This window comes from Trachinotus anak, unplaced genomic scaffold (genome assembly GCF_046630095.1).
Source record: "Trachinotus anak isolate AG129_WGS33_773 ecotype Australia unplaced genomic scaffold, CSIRO_AGI_Tana_v1 ptg000023l, whole genome shotgun sequence".
Lineage (NCBI taxonomy): Eukaryota > Metazoa > Chordata > Actinopteri > Carangiformes > Carangidae > Trachinotus > Trachinotus anak.
Genome location: NW_027273874.1, coordinates 1,068,430 through 1,086,648, shown reverse-complemented (window position 1 = coordinate 1,086,648; position 18,219 = coordinate 1,068,430). Strand labels below are relative to the sequence as shown.

General features: G+C 42.6%; 2 protein-coding genes across 8 annotated transcripts; one reads left to right on the top strand and one right to left on the bottom strand.

The window, feature by feature from the left end:
• Positions 1–825: 825 nt before the first annotated feature.
• bcl6b (BCL6B transcription repressor) lies at positions 826–5,450 on the bottom strand. Its single transcript, XM_071459763.1, has 12 exons — positions 5,317–5,450; positions 4,935–5,009; positions 4,599–4,807; positions 3,992–4,240; positions 3,721–3,840; positions 3,344–3,536; positions 3,015–3,226; positions 2,821–2,927; positions 2,531–2,674; positions 2,300–2,430; positions 1,830–1,967; positions 826–1,727 (listed from the first exon to the last, which is right to left on the bottom strand). Exons 3-12 carry the CDS (start codon positions 4,796–4,798, stop codon positions 1,587–1,589), a joined length of 1,635 nt encoding a protein of 544 aa, XP_071315864.1. The 5' UTR covers positions 4,799–4,807; positions 4,935–5,009; positions 5,317–5,450; the 3' UTR covers positions 826–1,586.
• Positions 5,451–9,853: 4,403 nt separating this feature from the next.
• On the top strand, positions 9,854–18,177 carry trip6 (thyroid hormone receptor interactor 6). 7 transcript variants are annotated; one of them, XM_071459431.1, is made up of 11 exons: positions 9,854–9,956; positions 10,455–10,501; positions 12,742–12,955; positions 13,499–13,602; positions 13,719–13,832; positions 13,942–14,529; positions 14,644–14,737; positions 14,850–15,019; positions 15,227–15,405; positions 15,539–15,659; positions 16,043–18,177. In XM_071459431.1, the coding sequence occupies exons 3-11, from the start codon at positions 12,748–12,750 to the stop codon at positions 16,172–16,174; spliced, it is 1,710 nt and encodes a 569-aa protein (XP_071315532.1). In that variant the 5' UTR covers positions 9,854–9,956; positions 10,455–10,501; positions 12,742–12,747; the 3' UTR covers positions 16,175–18,177. The 7 variants fall into 7 exon arrangements, with proteins under 7 accessions (XP_071315532.1, XP_071315526.1, XP_071315530.1 ...); XM_071459425.1 differs by having other exon boundaries at positions 14,641–14,737; XM_071459429.1 differs by having other exon boundaries at positions 9,878–9,956; positions 10,455–10,489; positions 14,641–14,737.
• The last annotated feature ends 42 nt before the right edge of the window (positions 18,178–18,219 follow it).

Here is an 18,219-nt window from a genome sequence, read left to right as displayed (position 1 = left end):
GAGGAAAGAAATAATTCTCCCAAACATGTCAACATTTTCAATAAAATCCCTAAAAGTTAAAATAAGTTGCACACATTTCCCCTCTCATATTCACTTCCTCATATTCACTTCTTGGCAAACGGACAGGGTGTGATTGGCCTCAAATTGATAAAGGCAAAAACTACATGGCACAGTTTTCTTTCCTTCTTTCTTTCTTTCTTTTTTTTTTTTTTTTTTGTAGTGGTGGAGGGACGATAAAGGTTGGAAAGTCCCGTCAAACTTCCAACGTTTGTCTGCCGAGCGTGGACAATAAGCCCCACTAGCCACAACTCATCAGGCAGCAGGAAGCCGGGATGACAGAGGGTGGGAGAGTTCAGCAGGAGTCTGAAACCCCTCCACAGTCACCCGCTTCACCTTCAGGAAGCACCAGCGAGCTCACACACGTGTTGTCGGCTGGTAGTGTATGTACAGGCTATTAGGACCCTGGAGGAAACAGGTGCCCTCGGCTTCATTGTTTCCACACCAGCACCAAGAAAAAAAAAAACAAAACAAAAATCTAGAAAAATGGCAGGACAGAAGACGTGATTCATGGGCAGAAAGAGTGCGTTAATGAGAGGAAGGAAGTTCAGGGAGGAGAAAGGCTGAAGCATGGAAGCGTGGCAGAGAGAGAGCACACTTTATTGAAAATGCGTGCAGTGTGGTCAGCAAATTATTTTCTTTACAAATTCATTTTGACCATCTTTTAAAACCAGACCCTTGTTTCTGGATATTCTCTTGTTTTTCCATCATATACAACATAACACACATCATTGTTTGATAAATAAATGAGACACCAAACAACAAAAGTCCAATTGATATAAAAATTTAATTTAACTTGTACAAAACCATCTTTGTCCAGCAAATGAACTCATACACATACAAATTTAACATTATTATTAATCATCCAATTGCTTACAGTTGTATTTTTTCCTTTCCCATGTCAGAAAACAACATATCTTTTCATTTTTATACTTTACCTTCACTACAAGACAGCTAAGTCCTTTGCCTGCTTGGACCATAAAAACAGATATCACTGCAGAACACACAGGCCCCAGGCCCCAGGCCTCAAGGTTAAGATAAATCTGAGTTAAATACATGTCTAAGAAGAAAAGATCAGTATCTTAACACTGATGTAAGTGCTTCTCCAGACTTAAAACCCATGTTCACTTCTAATTTACTCCAAAAACTCCATTATTCACCGCCTCCTCCTTCATAAAACTTGCTTTATCTTTCTTTCAGACAGTTCACAGACTCACAATTCTTCATAATTCAGTGTGCACACAACCTCAAGTATAAATCCTTTCTTTCCATGTCTCCCTCCCTTCTTTCTCTCCCTTCACAAACCCTCAAAAACACTTTTATCAACATCCTCTCCATCTCACAAAAGCCACCCAGGATTCCTAATTAACCTATAAGATTCATACTAATAATGTTTAAGTGTGTTATGATAGCTCCCAACTCCCAAACCTCATCCAACAACGTGCTGATGCTAAACATTATTTGTCACATTTTCTAACAGTTGTAGTTATTGTCCAGATGTTCCTCTGCTTGTCGTGACTGATGAGCCTTCAGCAGGCCTGCAGTATGGGCTGATACGGCTCCGTCAGGACCTTGTAGCGGATCTTGGTGTTGGTGACGGCCCCGTGTTTCTGGCGCAGGTGAAGACGCAGCTGGCTCTTGTGGCGGAAGTGCAGGTCGCACTTCTCACACTGGGGAAGACGGAGGAATCAGCAGGTTAGACAGCAGGGTCACCACAGGACAAAGTCATGTGATGTGGCACCGTTGGACAAACAGGCGGCAATTTCACTCACCGTGTAAGGCTTCTCTCCGGTGTGGATGCGCAGATGGCTCTTCAGGGTCTGCAGGTGGCGGAAGCGGGTGCCACAGGTGTGGCAGGGGTAAGGCTTCTCACCTGTGTGGATCAGGACGTGGGCCCTGAGGTGGGCAACCTACAGCACACAGACAAACCACATGATTATGATGAGAGCTTTGACAAATGGGACAAATTAGCTAAAAAAAAAAAAATACTATCAGCCTCAACCCTTGAATAAAACTTTGGCGCCAGGTATGAAATGTTTTCTGCCCACCCACAGAAATTAATTCAACATTAAGAGTGAATTTCCAACTGTGTTCTATTGTTTTTAATGAAATAATGACCAGATCAGGTCCTTCAAATGTCTGACAGGCTAGTATTTATCACTGCTTAAAGACACCTGTGGGTATTTCTATGAGACAAAGAGGATACACAGTATTCTCACACGCTCAGAGAGTTAGCCCTCACCTGAACAAATCGTGCGCCGCAGGTGTCACAGCGGTACGGTTTCTCCCCTGAGTGGATGCGGGAGTGAGTCTTCAGGTTGGCTGGTCGATTGAACTGGGCGCCGCACACGTTGCAGCGGTACGGCTTGTCACCTGCCACAGCAAAAGGTAACTTACTGTTATTTAATTCTTCATTTCTACAAAACAAAGGCAGAGAAAGAGAGAATAGGGGAGATTTTTCTTCTAGCCTCACCTGAGCAGGTGGTCTTGGCTCCTTGAACGTTGCCAGAATAACAGTAGGGCACAAAGTAGTTCTCACGCTTGATTGCATGTTGGTTGTGACGGGCAGCTTCTGGATCAGTGGGGTCCCGTTTTGGGAAAATGGTGCAGGGTGAAACTGGAGAGGCACACAAAATAGATATTTAACACACCAGTGCAGTGACTGACTCTACAGTTGTGAAGTCTGTATTGAAAATACTGAAACTGTCTGAGGAATGAGGTGTTTGGACTTCTTCTGCTGTATGAAGGTGTTTTGCTTTATACCTGTTCCCTCCTTGTGAGTTGGGGGCACAATTAGGGGATCCACAGAGGGGGATGGCCCGAGGGGAGGGGCTCGGCCAGAACCCTCGTAGCAGGAGGCCTGCCCCTGTCTGATGGAGAGAGGTTCGTGAATTTGGATTTGCAAACACACACTCTGTTTTTATTGCTTATGATTCCAGTTTACAAAAGCCTCCTACCTATCAATCTGACCAGGCACTTCTCCAGACCACGCCTCTGCTGGGGCTTTGGGTGTCAAACCCATCCTGTCCGTGATGGGTGACGCTTGAGTTTGGGGTTCCTCCATCTCCTCTTCCTTCACTGTGGTCGCAGCACACAGAGGGTTGAGGACAATGTACTTGTATTTTTTCCAGTTGCAGGCCTTTGGGTCTGGTGGGGCTTTGGTATCACTCTGAAGAAAAGAAAATAGAAACACAATATATAACTTCAATTTATTTATCACATTCTTAAGGACTCCTGGTGTTAGTTTTCGGTATTATGATCATTCCTGATTTTCTTGAAAACCTACCACAAGGTTCTTGTTACAGGTGTTGGACTCAGCTGGAGAGTTCGGTTGGCAGCTGGAGCGGGCGGGGCTGTCTGGAGATGGGGTCGGGGTGCCCATGAGGGGCGACTCAGGCTCTCCTTTTAGCTCCTTTGACCTGGGCTGGCTGGACGGGAAAGCCCCTTGCTTGAGAGAGCCCCCACCCTCCGCAGGGACCCTGCAGGAGAAACAAAGGAAGTGCTATAATGAGCTAAAACCTGTCGACCAGACAAAGGCACACAAACACAAACCACCGGCAGACACACTTGTGGCAATCTGTAAACATACCCTCGCGCATGTTAATATGCTCCAGTTGCCAAGATCAGCAGATTAATTAAATTATTTTTTTAGTTTTCTCTTACCTTGTTGCCCCTGCTATTGGTCCTGGATAAGGCAGGTCTCCTCCATTGGGGGCAACAGAGGCTACAGACACACTGGAGTCCAGCTCCAACTGTGGGTGTCTTGCACTCACATTCTCCCTGCTGAAAAACAACCAACCTGTCAATCACTCAAGTCAAAAACATGCAAGATTGAACATTAAAATAGATCCAAAGCCTTATGAGGTCATATCTCAGCATCTCCTACAGTATTAATCCACAAAAAAATAAACCTGTCCTGGCTTGAATCCCTCACCAGTGCAGGTGCATGAAATCCCGGCAGGTATCGGCCACGTGGTCCATCTGCAGGTAAGCTGCAGCAGCGAGCACCCCTGGGACGATGCTCGGTGTCAGAGGGAGACGGGAGGTGTACATGAAGTCAAGCAGCAGGGAGACGCTGGATGGGTCCAAGGTGTTGGGGAGAGTCACAGTCATGAGCTGCTCGCTGCTGCCGCCACGCCCCTGAAGCAGCACACGGCGGGAGTACAGCGAGTAGAAGAACCCACTGAGAGGAGAGAGAAAGACAACAATATTTAAGGATGATATTGTTTTGGATGAGGGGAATAACACAGAAATGGAAGGAAAGAGATGAGAAGATGAAGACAATTGATGTCCCAAGTGGAAAGCAGGAAAAGTGAAGGAGACGATACAAAATTAGAGGGACAAACAACAAGTATGAGTCAACCGGAGGAAAGTCTAAAACATTACAGAGGACTGTGTCATCAAGGGAAAAGAGAGGAAACACATTAGCCATTGTCATCAGGGAAATACTCCTTTGAAAACTGCACCAGTCAGAGAAAAGCTCAAGCCTCCTGCATGGCGTAAGAATGCAGAGGGACTATTTTGTGGCACTGTGCACTGACCTGCAGGCCACAAGCACAGCACAGTGTGCCCTTAGATGCACGTTGCCGACGACCAGGGTGGTGTCGGTCAGGATGTTGCGGTGCCGGAGCTCGTTCAGGTTCAGAAGCACATCGTTGGAGTGGCGTGTGAACTCCTTCACATATCCCTCAGCCCTCAGCTCCTGCTCCCTGTCGACCCTGAATCCTCCCATAACCTCCATCACGTTTATCTGTGTGATTGACAGAGGGATTACACAACCTGGGATTCAACTGTAACAGTGCGTTACATGATTTAGTCACAATGCATGAATTGAAATTTTGAATCTTTGCATGAAAAGATCCACAATAACAACGTACCTGCGTGTAACTGATAGAATAAATAGACTGGAGTGTTCCAGACACATCTAGGTGAGACCAGCTCCCTACTCGTACCTGCATGAGGAAAAACACAGGAAACCTCCATTTAATCCACTTGATCTTTATTATGAATGCTCAAGCTTTACTAGGAGTTGCAAAGTGCTGCAAAATGATCATTACAGAGAGCTCATCAAGACATTAATTTTTTAAATAGAAATGTGAATTAAAAATTAAAGACATGACATCTGATGGCTTTTCTAAACTTAACAGGATTAATCAAGAACAAAGGGAATCATATACTTCTCCTCTTAAAAACTAATAAGTCAAGCAGTTAACAGAAAGCCCATAAAAAATATACCAATAAAACCATTTCCCAACTCACCCCGACCAGCAGGGACGAGAACTAACGCGCACCACACCGATGTCAAACCCCCTCGGCTCGGTGTTCACTCTACAATCAAAGACGTGGAGCAGGGGCTCACCCACAGCCTCCACTGGCTCTGACCAACAGTGTGAGGGGAGGCTGGAGGGAGGGAGCTCTTTATAATGTTGTGCAGGAAACCCCCATACAACCAGAGCTGCTCGTTTCCTCCTTCCTCAATGGCCCATGCGTACACTGGAAGCAACGCAGGAAAAAAAAAAGCCCCGGCCCAGGCTCCGGGCTCCAAGTATTTTTAGTGGGCTATTAGTTTTTCTAAACCCCCATAGCTCTGAGCAAAGTAATGGCAGGAAAGGATAGTGTTTGTGTGCCATGTTGAAAAAATATATATGAGGACCCTTGGGGAGATGCAATACGTGCCTGGCTATCCAGGGGTAAGCCAGAGAACATCAGGCTTCCCCCACCAACGCTTTCCTACCCTTCACCCCTCTCCAGGACAGAGGAAACCGCCTGAGAGGAAGCTGGAGGACCAACATATTGCTGGATAAACAAGCTGTGCCAATGTCATCACTGAGATTCTGTTTTTATCAAGGGATTTTTTTTTTATATATTATTGCAAATGTTGTGAAAAAAATTCGCATGATTTATCAAACATTTCATCCTAATCTGTGAGGATGTCACTCAAATATAGGAAGCAAAGGTATGACAATGGTAAAGACAAACTGTGTCATTGCTGAGTTGACTAGTTCAGGTAAACAGGGATTAATAAGTGCTCCAACAGTGTCCGGAAGCTTCTGGCCTGCTGCCCGAGAGCAGAGGCGTTGTGTTATGAGGATGGAGAGGAAGGAAGCAAGACAAAATCGATCGTTCTAGATGGGAGACACCTTCTCCTGGTGCTGAAAAACAACCTTTACCCCGCCCTTACTGAGAGAAATGTAACCGACAGATGTGCAGGAACTGCCCTTCAACCCCCCACCCCCCCAACACACACACACACACACACATACACACACTTCTGAATGCATCCTGCGAAGCTGCTCAGAGACATGGATGAAAACGCCTGCGCAGGACATCCGTCAACAATAAAGCGAGCAGAAGACAAGGGAGGAGAAATGGAGATGGAGGGGGGGGGGGTAAATGGAGTGAGGGGACAAGGACTCAGAGGTCACGAATGACTTAAAAAACAAGCGGAAAGTTACCTCATCCTGAGTGTAGCCTTGGGTTCACAGACAAGCAGGCACAGGACAGTTAATTGAGGCACTGCAAAAGTGAACTATGAACTGTGTTTCCTTCACATCAAAGTGTTTCACAGAAAAAGGAGAACGAGGAGAAAAATCTTCAAGGTTGACTCAGGGTAGATTACCTGCCCAAGAAAGCTGGTAAAAAAAAAAAAGGTCATTTGACTAATACAGAGAAATTTACTTTTATTTTCACCAATAACATTGAGTACTGCGTCCAATGCATCTTTACTGTGAGAGAAATATGTGGAATTCCTTGTTTCTATCTGCAATGCATACAGTGTGTAGTGAACCTGCAAAATAACCTACAATACTAATTTATATTTTTTGTCTTTTAGGATCAAAGTGTATTGTAGAGAACAGTATACATACAGTTAACTAGGAGACACTTCAAAACTCATGAATGGGCTGCAAGACATTATACCAGCTAGAAAATGAGAGCGCAGACCTTTGTCAAAACACATACACCAGACTTCAGAGGAAAAAAATCAAATTCATAGTAGATAATCCGAATCTGACCCAAAATTCAATGGCTTCTTTTGTGGCCCGTGCCCCATCTCTCCACCAAGTTCGGTGCAAATTGGTTCAGTACTTTTTGCATAATCCTGCTGACAAACAAACAAACATACTAACTAACAGACAAGAGTGATTACATAACTTCCTTGGCACGTATACCTGTCTGCAGATCACTGCAACTTGTAAGGAAGTAAAACATCTTTTATAGACAGCAAGTTGTTTTAAAAGCTTTTGAGTCAAACATGAAATGAAAATCAAACGTGACTGTATTTTGATATAAATCCTTTGAAAATGTGAATCGGAAGTGAAGTGCTTGCACGGGGTGTAGAGCTCGTGTGCATGTCCTTGTGCTTTTATTTGTTTGGATGGAGGCTGGATCAATTGTGTGCTTTGTAAAAGAAAAAAAGGAAAAAACCATAAAGGAAAACAACAATTAAGAAAACAGAGAGGGAGATGTAGGTCTTGGCTACTTCCAGGCATTGTGAGAAGAACGGATGGGGGGGGGGGGGGCGGTTGAGGAAAAGTGAGAACATTACTAAACAGGTTCAGCAATGGGCGGAAACCATTGAGTCTATCCCGTTGGCAAAGCTGGGCAATGCTCATAGTAACTTCCTGCTTCTTACCCCCGTCTGTCAGTGTCCGTCAGTGACCCACTGGCCCTGATTGTGATAACAAAAACTTTTAACTGTCAAATTTAAGACTCTGATTAACTTGAACTTGAAGTCAGGTTTGTAAAATTTAATGAACATCCAAAATTCTCAACGTCTATTAAACGGCTGTCACTCAGAACAAAGACAGGGATTCCCCCTTGTTTTGTGGGTTCCTGGTTGCCTAGACAGAACTATATTGTTCATCTGATAATGTATGGACTGAAGCCATGCTTTGACTTCAAATCCCCCCGTTGGTGCCAAAGTGGTGACAGCTCCTGCAACAATAACAGATCTGCTTAAACTGCCTCTTCCTGTGATTGCAGAGGACTGTGGACATATAAGGGCAAACGGTACAGAGCTACTGGGAGGAGGAACAGGAGGAGGAAGTGGGGAGATCCCAGGGAGCAGCCTTGTTTGTTTGTCCACTTATTGGCAGCGATAGACTAGGAAATAAAAAGATAGATGATAGTTATGAAACCCTTCCTGTGAAGAAATGCCTTCAGGAGATCAGTAGCCCTCCAACATAGTGCTGGGTGGAGTGGGAGGAAGAAGAAAGAGGGTGGGGGTAACGGTTGACCCAAATCTCATGAACCGCAGAATAATAAGGCGAGTGTGTGACCTTCATATGCCACTGCTGCTTGCAGATTTCTCCATAAACAACTGGGTTTATGGAGAAATCCAAAGACCAAACTCTGCATGCATGATGAGAAGCTATAACATTTACAACCAGAATCCAAAATGAAATAACCTTAAATATAAACACAATAAACACAAATCACACTTTGATAGTTGGCTAATGCTAAATAAAAACGTAATCACGTCATGTGGTACAGTTGATTTATCCTCAGGTCCTGAGGGGAGAATCATTTGTGTTTCAAATGTTGAACGTGGCACTTTTTCAAAAAATGTTCAGCAATATGGATGCAGGACGGACTGCTTCAGTGCTGCATAAATTTGATTTGATACATTTTCACACTTTGCTCTGGTTTTCAGTAAATACATATGCATATTAATTTTCACTTAATAACACAAATGTATCTTTTTGTACGAGAGTGCGTCGTTTCTTTATTTAGTTTAGTGTTTATTTTCGTTTAGTGCATAGCTAAATTTTTGAATTTAAAAAAAAAAATTGTAAAATATCTATAGAAAATAATCTCATTTTACTACATGTGTTAATCAAGTATATTAATGTTATTTACATTTTTTTTTTCTGGCTGGCCTGTACAGTATCCGCTCTGCTGTATGTACTTACCTGTACATAAACAGATTTTATTACACTCAGGTTTTGACGCCTTTATAATGTCAATACGCATAAATCATCTTTTTACAGCCATGTACAATAGGCTACAGGATCTCACCTCAAAAATATCAAAATTGGCTGATGTGAATAGAATAACACAAATTTAGGTTTTGTTTCTCCTCAGAGATTTTAAGTTACACCAACAACCATTTCTTTGTTGCAGACAGCCTTAAAATTAAATGTTTTTATAGTTTTTACTAAAGTAGGTGTACTAGTCAGTAATAAGTTGCTAAAAACAGAAAATTGTGCCAGTTTTATGTTAAGACAACAAAACATTTATGTGTTGCAAACTCTTGTTGTAGTTTAGTGTTTTTTCACATTGTAATATGAACATAAAAACTTTTATTCCATATTTTATAATCATTTTGTGATTCATTTAACTATTTAACTATAAATGTATGTGTTGTTAAGTGGCCTAGATGTAATTATATTTATTGCTTGGCTGTATTGATTTCATAAACTCAAAAATTAGAAAGTGTTGATTGAACATAAAACAAAGATGGCAAATCCTGAGATTTTAGATACTGCCTCCAGTATTATCTTAATGGGAAAAAATGTGAGAAAAGTGTTGAATATTTTTGGAAATATATGAAAAAACTGAACACCCTTGCACACCCTAACCAAAAAACGGTGGGATATTAAATAACTTTTGAACCTGGACATATATTGGGATTGCTTTATGAAATCTGCATTTAATTTATTTATGGGTTTCTTAAATAAAATACACAAGGACGGTATTTACAGTACAGCCTTGTTGAGTTTCTTATTTTTATTTTTATTTTCAGAGCTGTATGTGACAGACCCCCCCCCCCCCCCCCCCCCCCCCCCCCTCACCACGCACACGCACACACGCACACGCACACAGAGCAGCTACGTCACACGTCGGGAATGCGGTGAGGAGCCGCCGCCGCTGCTGAAGGCCTCTGGATCCGGGACAAAGTAGGTGAACGACGCCGAAGCTAAAAGAAAGTCCTTTCGGGGAAACTTTCCCTGACCTTTGGACGCTTAAACGGAGGTGTGCGTTGTGTTTGTCTGGCTCATTTCAGGCGGTAGGTGTCGGTTATTTCACCGCTTCCTCTTCGGCTGTGTTGAAGTTAGCCTGGAGGCAAGGCAGGAGCTTTGCCCGAGTTCAAAACAGGCTAGCAAACAAGTAGACAAGCCTGTTATTAAAGTTAATTGTTGATAATTATCATACATTATGGGGCGTTATATCACGTAAGTGGTGTGCTTTGCTCATATGTGGTGCACAAAGGACTGTTTTGGACGAACTACTGGACAGTTAGTGTCTGTTCAGCCGTTAACGTTGCTGTAACGGAACTAACGGAAACGTTAAAACCGACAAAATATCGCTAACGTGTCTTTTATTTGTCGACTATGTTTAATTTTATTTATTTATTTTTATTTTTTAACCAATTTTGTATTGTTCTTGATTTGTAGATGAGACCGAAGGGAAGAGGGGAGTCACAGTAAAGGTACTGTAAAAGGTAGGAAATGCTAACAGGTTGCTAACGTCGATTAGATATTCTGTTTGCGGATATAGTTTTAATCCTGTTTCCTGACACATTGATTTAAATCGAGTTGTCTACTTGTCATTTTATTCATTTTAACTAGCACATACAGCCACACTGTGTCAAAGCTAAAGCGAATAATAGTCCGTCGCCTTCAAAATAAAAGCCCAGTTGTTACAGAATAAGAAATACTGTGCATAAAACAGGGAGTAGGAATTATTCGGACTGACCTCTTAAATGTTTGCTTTTGCCACCAGTTTTAGCTGTGCTGCGTTTATTTTTTAATCAGTTTCCATATTGCAGAAACGTATGAGGTAGAGACATTTTATTTTGTAATTCGAAAAACCACCGGATGTCCTCTTTGTTTATTCCCGCTGGCTTGAGTCTTGTCACTGTCATCAACTTTGACATTTCATGTGTTGCAGCGGCTCCTCTGCATTCAGCAAGAGTAATAAATAGACAGATGCTCCAGTGTTGTCTTTTAAATCACACGAAAAACCTCACAATTGGCTTTGAACACAGAGTGATAAAACCGTAGAGATTAATTTCCTGGCCCAGACATCCTCGGATTTGAGTGTTTGCTCATCCGGATTCAGACAGGGACTTAATTCAGGTCGGCAGTGGAGGTGGTGGTCACTCTTTCCTCCACATGGTGAGTGTGGAGTGTCAGCTAAGTCCATGCTGGCACTCAATGGTGTAATGGTACCTACAACAACCCCATGAACAGAAACAATAGAGGAACACAAAGTCTAAAATAAACCAAAAGGCTTAAGTCCCATGTTCAGGCGTTGTATTTCAGTATAGCTGCATCATCCTCTCATCCATCATTATAATCCGCTTACCAACAAGGATTTATGACGGCCACACAACCCACATACAATCAATCTGAGTGGGGTATTAATTTCCCCTCTCTGACAATAACGATTTACTGTGGCTTGTCTCTGTGCTTGCAGTTCATCAGCCATTGTGTAAGTCACACAGTGGCTTCGTTCATGCATAACCTTCCTTCCTTATTACATGAACTCTTAATCACAATTCATTTTTTAGTTAGTCATTCACACTCTGTAAAATGATAACTATGCTGACAGGAGTCCATCAGAAGTTCCCAAAGTGCTGAAATGTTGTACTTAATCTCACCCCATATTTTGTATTTTCATTGTATAATGATGTGGAGTTGGTGATGTGTGCAGTTTCTTGCATTTGTGGAGTGGTAAAGAGCAGTGTTTGTTTTTTCTCCCGAATATGTGTAAAATGATGAATCCATAATCAAAATGAGTTTCATTCTCAGGCATTGAATGTTGAGCACTAAAGGCCCTGACCCCTTTGCTTGTTAGACAATATCTGACACTTATATATATATATATATATATATATATATATATATATAATGCATTGAAATATATGTGATGTTTTCAGTTGTATTTTTCCTTATTAACACCAGTATCCTGAAGCCCGTCAGGTACAGGTCAGCACTTTTTCAGCTCAGCTGTGTGCTCCAGTGTTGTTATTTATCCCGCAGAGAATACATAATATATTGTTATGAGCCAGGTGTTCACAAGTATACAGACACATATCATTACACAACATTTCCTGCCTTGTTTTTGTCTCCGCTTTTTTTGGAAATCATTGATACTGGTGTATAAACACCCAAAGACAATAACCATTGTGGACAATAACAGGCAAAGGACAGCCACAAATTTGCACCTGTTTGTGTATCTGTATATGAGTGTGTGTCCTACGTGTGTGCCGGAGATTTTTTTGCACGAGTGTTTGTGTCTCGAAGTACACACAAACACACTCACACATGTTATGGGGCAATGTGCGAGCCTGCTGGAAATCCCCATGCCTTTCAGAATGGCTGCTCTCTTCCTGCTCCTCAACTAGGAACCTATTGTTCAATCTGTGTGTCCCTGTTGCCATAGGAAACAAAGTCTGAGGCATCCCTTAGTTTCCATTGGTTACCTATGACAAAAATACACACAACAGCTACAGCTGTGTTCATGCAAATCATGGCTAAAAGCTGAAAACATAGTCATGCGCAGTCACTGAACTGTTACCAAGCAAAGTAAAGGCAACACTGTGAGGCACTTATTTGCAGTCAGGAGGCCATTGCATTGTTACAAATTAAATGCACGCAGCACTTATTTTACAAAATAAACTTTATTGTCAGAATAACATAACAGCAGCATTTTCCTTCCTCCTTCTGATCTCAAAAGCCTGCCATGTCCGGTCCCACCTGGCTTCCTCCGAGGACTCTGGACAGCCCAGAGCGAGCCGTGCCACAGATGTCCCACTCTGCCGGATCAGCGATCTACCGAGCCCCCAACAAGAAGGGCGTGTCCGACTTTCGGCAGAAATATGTTCCCTACGACCAGAATGGTGGAGGAGGAGGAGAGATGGCCAATAGGTACATGGCTACTGGACCCACAGGTAAGACCATGCCACTTACTGGATGCCACAGTCACATACTGGAGTCAGGGACTGGGGGTAATTTAAAGGAAATCTACTTAGAGTACAACTAAATTATTTCATATGTCAGACTTACACATCCTGGTCTCAGAATGCAGTATTAGACGCAGAGTCATCATATCAAACACATGTGTTTCCGTACAACTGCCTGAAATGTTAGTACAATCACTGCCATTGTGTGAAGAGATGAGTTGTACTAGAAAACCTTCTCCTTCCTCATGAGTAACTGTAACTCTGCCTACTGACCTTTTCATAACTACAGCAAAGTGGGAACCATTTACAGTCCATATACAAATCATACAATAAGCCCTGAACAGGCAGACATTATCATTCTAAGGGAACTATGAAGTTATCGTGTTGAAGGTTTGATTTCAGTGACTGATAATGCTTTCAATATGCATACAAGCATTTCAGTATTGCTTTAGGACGGACATAAAAGACTGTGAAACATATTTAAAACAAGACCTGCCATCCACACTGCGATGTCTGTTCTCTAATTAATAGGTGGACCCATCCATCATCCATCTAGTGATCACTATTACTCCCCTCCCCATGGTCCCAAGGAAGAGCGCAACTGGAGCCCTCACATGGACAGCTACGAGCTGATGGTGAGGACATGCTTAAATTTGGACCTCCAAGCTATGGGGGAAGCACTGGAAAAGTCATTGGAACATCTGCACAGTCCTTATATACTAACATGTTTTTAATGCTGTTGTGGTGTCAGCATCGTGGACCTGAGAAGCCAGTGAGCTACCACTCCAAAATCGATGCCGATATAGACTCCCTCACCAGTATGCTCGCTGATCTGGACAACCACCCGCAGGATTCCAGCACACAAGTAGGAAAATACACTGTTTTCTTTCACTGCATGTGAACAAGTCACTTTCAATTTCATAATCAATTTTGCTGGCAGTTCTTCATTTTATTACTACTACGTCTCCCCACAGCTGTACGACAATGTGCCTTACAACAAATACCTCTCAGGGGATCACTACAAGCCTGCACACCAGAGCGCAGCCCCTCCTCAGGGTCGGCCAGCCATGGGCTACCCCGCTCATGCCCAGAGCCAATACCACCCGGCTCCCCCCTACCCCAGTGAGCACCAGACACCTCAGTACTCCACCTCCCACCAGCAGGACTACTACTCCTCCTCTTCAACCCCTAAACCCTACCCTCAGCCTGTTCCAGCCTCCTATACCACTGCCTCAACTCCCACCGGGCCCAGGTTCAGTGTCCAGGTCAAGACAGCACAGCCTGTCACCTACTCACAGACAGGGAGGCAGGCGGAGCAGGCCTACACTCCACCCCCTCCTCGCCAGCACGTGTCTCGCCCGCCACCCCAGACTCAGGCAAGTCCTCAGGGCTGGTACCCTCAACACCCCAGTTCACAAGCTCAAGATTTGCACTCTGAGACAGGGTACAAGGGGAGCGGCTCAGGGTCTGGAGGAAGAGCCAACCAGGTTCCAGTGTCTAAGAGAGGGATGGAAAATAATCAAACTGGGTCAGCACAGAGTCCTGCTTATCAGACCAGCAAGGTAGGGGCACAAACCTGCATCTCTAGTCTGTTTAAATAATACAAGTGAGCTTTAAATGAAATTGAATTCATTCTTGTCAATACCCAGTTACCCATATCCTCCCTTTTCCAGCAGGGAATAGCAACAACCAGGCCTGAGGAGGAGTTGGATCGACTCACCAAGAAGTTGGTATATGACATGAACCACCCGCCTGCAGAGGAGTATTTTGGTACAGTCCCATCTCATGACATTAATGACTTTATGACACCACAAAACCTGCGTTTTGCCATTTAAAATAAAACAGTGTGTAACATTTTCTGTGTCAACCTTTCCTGCTTCAGGTCGCTGCGCCCGCTGTGGTGACAACGTGGTCGGTGATGGAAGTGGCTGTATCGCCATGGAGCAGGTGTTTCACGTGGAGTGTTTCACATGTATCACCTGCCACGCCCGTCTCCGAGGGCAACCCTTCTACGCTCTGGACAAGAGGAGTTACTGCGAGAGTTGTTACATTGTAAGTGAAGGAACTACGGAATGACAGTGTCATTGGTTTTATTTCCATCCATCACAGCTTCACATCCTTGACCAAAACAGAAACCTTTTCTTCTGTCAGTTGTTTTCATTGCTTTATATCTCAATACTTCCTGTTAAACTTTACTGTACTTTTTTGCAGTATGAGTCCTACCATCATCCATTCTCTTATTTCCATCTTTGTGTTTAGAGCACACTAGAGCGCTGTTCAAAGTGCTCCAAGCCCATCCTGGACCGTATCCTGCGGGCCATGGGAAAGGCCTACCATCCTCGCTGTTTCACATGTGTGGTGTGTAACTGCTGCTTGGACGGTGTGCCCTTCACTGTGGACGCCACCTCTCAGATACACTGCATAGAGGATTTTCACAGGTACAAACACATTCACACACACCACGCTGAACATTGTTATGTAATACTATGTCTGACTTTCTTTTGGAGCTAAAGCACAAAGTGTCGCTAATTTCCACTGAGTGAAAACCTTGATGCTTGTTGTCCCTGACAGAAAGTATGCACCGCGCTGCTCGGTGTGTGGTGAGCCCATCATGCCTGAACCGGGCCAGGAGGAGACCGTCAGGATAGTGGCTCTGGACCGTAGCTTTCATGTCAATTGTTACGTCTGTGAGGTGAGTCAGCAAAATACCAGAAACATCATCAAGATCTGTTGATTCAAAAATTTCTTTGGTGATGGTTTAAGAGTTTTAAGCAAGTTTAAGTTTGAAGAGTTGCATTTGAGTAGACATATGTTCAGTATTGGTTGAAGAATAAAGGCTGAAAAAATATGCAATTTATATTCTTAAAGTTTCTTTTAAGCTATTAAGGTACTTACAAAGTTTATAAGACCAAAATAATTTATGCAAAAACTCTAAACTTTCCTGGAAAATGTTGTGTTAAATTACCATATATTACCATATTCTCTACAGTGGATTTGTTACTACTACAAATATTTGCGGTACAAGTCCATGTGAGAGCATTAAGATGAACTGACTGGAGTGTCTGTATTCATCAGGAATGCGGTCTCCTGCTGTCGTCTGAAGGGGAGGGTCGAGGCTGTTACCCGCTGGATGGCCACATCTTGTGTAAGAGCTGCAGCGCTCGCCGCATCCAGGACCTCTCAGCCAAAATCTCCACTGACTGCTAACAAAGCTCCTGTGTCGACGCCACCTTTTCAGCACTCTCACAAACAGTCGACATATTACACCTGATTGACATCGCAGACAGGATATGCCCCAGCTTTGTTCTGTCTAGTGAATTACTTTTTGTTTTTTCTTTTGGTTGCTCTGAGCATGAATCATGATTTGATAAACATTGCTATAGCTCCCTCTGTTGGTCTGCAGCTGCAGAGGAATGTTTTCTTTTTTGGTGTCACTGATTCAAATCAGAGTTGCAACCTCACTAATTTCCTTTCATTCAGATGTCCTACCACATTTTCAATCTTTTTTTTTTTTTTTGGTACACATTTAGCTCAGTATAAGTATGACAGTAGCCTGACCTGCAGGCAGCTTGGGCTCCACTTACCATTTATTCACACCGGTACTTCTCACCCAGTAGCTTGCACATTGTTATCACTCGGATTATCACTGTCAAAGACCATGAAAGTGTGGAGGGATAGCACAGATTTAGGCCTGAAAATGCACATTTTTGTTGAGAAGCAACACAAACGATAATGAGGATGACTGCTCGTCTAAACGCTGGGACCTGTACATTTGTAAAACAATAAATGTCAAAGTGCAGAACTGCCTCAAAACAAGCATTTTAAAAACACATAAAGCAACAACTGTGACTGTACATAACAGACTGCTTTGGTTTGACAGTGAAACAGATTTTGAACAGCATGTAGCCTTTAGTGCAGTGAATCTTTGCAGTGAGTAGCCTCGTAGAACAAGAAATGTAGACGAAAGGAATGTTTAGTTAACTTTACAACCCCACAACCCAATTATTTTTTAATTCTCTTTAACTTTTACTGAATGCTATTACAATATTTGCTTGAACAGATCGCATCATTCAAACATTACAATCATGTTGTTTAGCTGATAAATCAAAGCTCATAACAGGATTTTTGCCATTTTTTTTTTAATCATCCAGAATAACATTTTTGAATGTCTACGTTACACAATCTTGCTTTGGTTTTGTTTAATATTTGTTGTTTGGTTTATACTTGACTGTTACATTGAAGACGATGGTGCAATGAAGTCGAACGCTTTCTTCTGTCTAAAGGAAAACAGGGTGTTGGTCACTTGTGTGGCTTGAAAGCATCCTGCTATATGAAGCTTGAGCCTCATGTGAAGAGTCTGTAAACGTGGGGAAATAATGAAACTGAAGTTTTAGTAAATTTAAAAGTATACTGGGTAAATTAATTTACTTGACAAATACCTTTACATACTGTTTATCCTTTACATTAGATGAAAAAAGTTGTTTGATTTGACGTATTTCCTCCCCCCCAAGAGAACGGATTGTAATTTTTGGATTACAAGTCTTCACATATGGAGTTTATTTTTGTTCATCCTTGCACTCGTGTGGGCCAAGTTGTCATATTCTGAGACTTTGGAGCTACAGTATTTGTCATGATTGTGTTTAACCGCTGTGTTTCCGTCCTCATTTTGTACATGTGTAACTTAAAGGGCTAGAAATTTGAAAGCCTTACCTCAAGGATGTCATTCAGTTTCATAACAATCCTTTTTTTTGAAACTGGCTTTGTCTGTGAATTCTGCTTTTTTTTGTGCTCATGCTAAAACGGTTCAGAGTTTTCATCACTTGTTAATTTATCTCACGATGTATATACTGTATTAGCGTTATTCAGCTTCTTTTTTTTTTTTTTTTTTAACCACCAAGGTAACATTTCATTCATGCTCAGATGTGTCATTTTTAAAATCCTGAATCATGCCAACTCCATTTGTCATCGTTACTGTTTAAAATGCTGTGAATTGGAGCTTGTAGATCAAAACCCACGGTACTGCAGCAGACTTCAGTCCGCTGAGAATTCACACTGAGGAGGAGGAGGTCATTTTGTACTGAATAGACAGGTTGTTGAAGTAGAAATGACGTTAGTTACATGAATGGGAGAGCATGTGAACCCAAGGATGGATTTTTCTTCTGAAGCAGGTTGTAGAAACATAATAGATTATTAAAATGTCAGCAAATTCATCAGCGTGTTTGTCATTTTTTTTGTGTGTTGCATTATGGGAA

Coding starts and splice junctions, on each gene's coding strand:
- bcl6b (XM_071459763.1), bottom strand. CDS start 4,798: ATGGAGGTTATGGGAGGATTCAGGGTCGACAGGGAGCAGGAGCTGAGG. Junction 3,227..3,343: donor CCTGTAACAAGAACCTTGTG/GTAGGTTTTCAA, acceptor TCTTTTCTTCAG/AGTGATACCAAAGCCCCACC. Junction 1,968..2,299: donor GCGGCGCACGATTTGTTCAG/GTGAGGGCTAAC, acceptor TGTGTGCTGTAG/GTTGCCCACCTCAGGGCCCA.
- trip6 (XM_071459425.1), top strand. CDS start 12,748: ATGTCCGGTCCCACCTGGCTTCCTCCGAGGACTCTGGACAGCCCAGAG. Junction 12,956..13,498: donor CATGGCTACTGGACCCACAG/GTAAGACCATGC, acceptor TCTAATTAATAG/GTGGACCCATCCATCATCCA. Junction 14,738..14,849: donor GCCTGCAGAGGAGTATTTTG/GTACAGTCCCAT, acceptor TTCCTGCTTCAG/GTCGCTGCGCCCGCTGTGGT.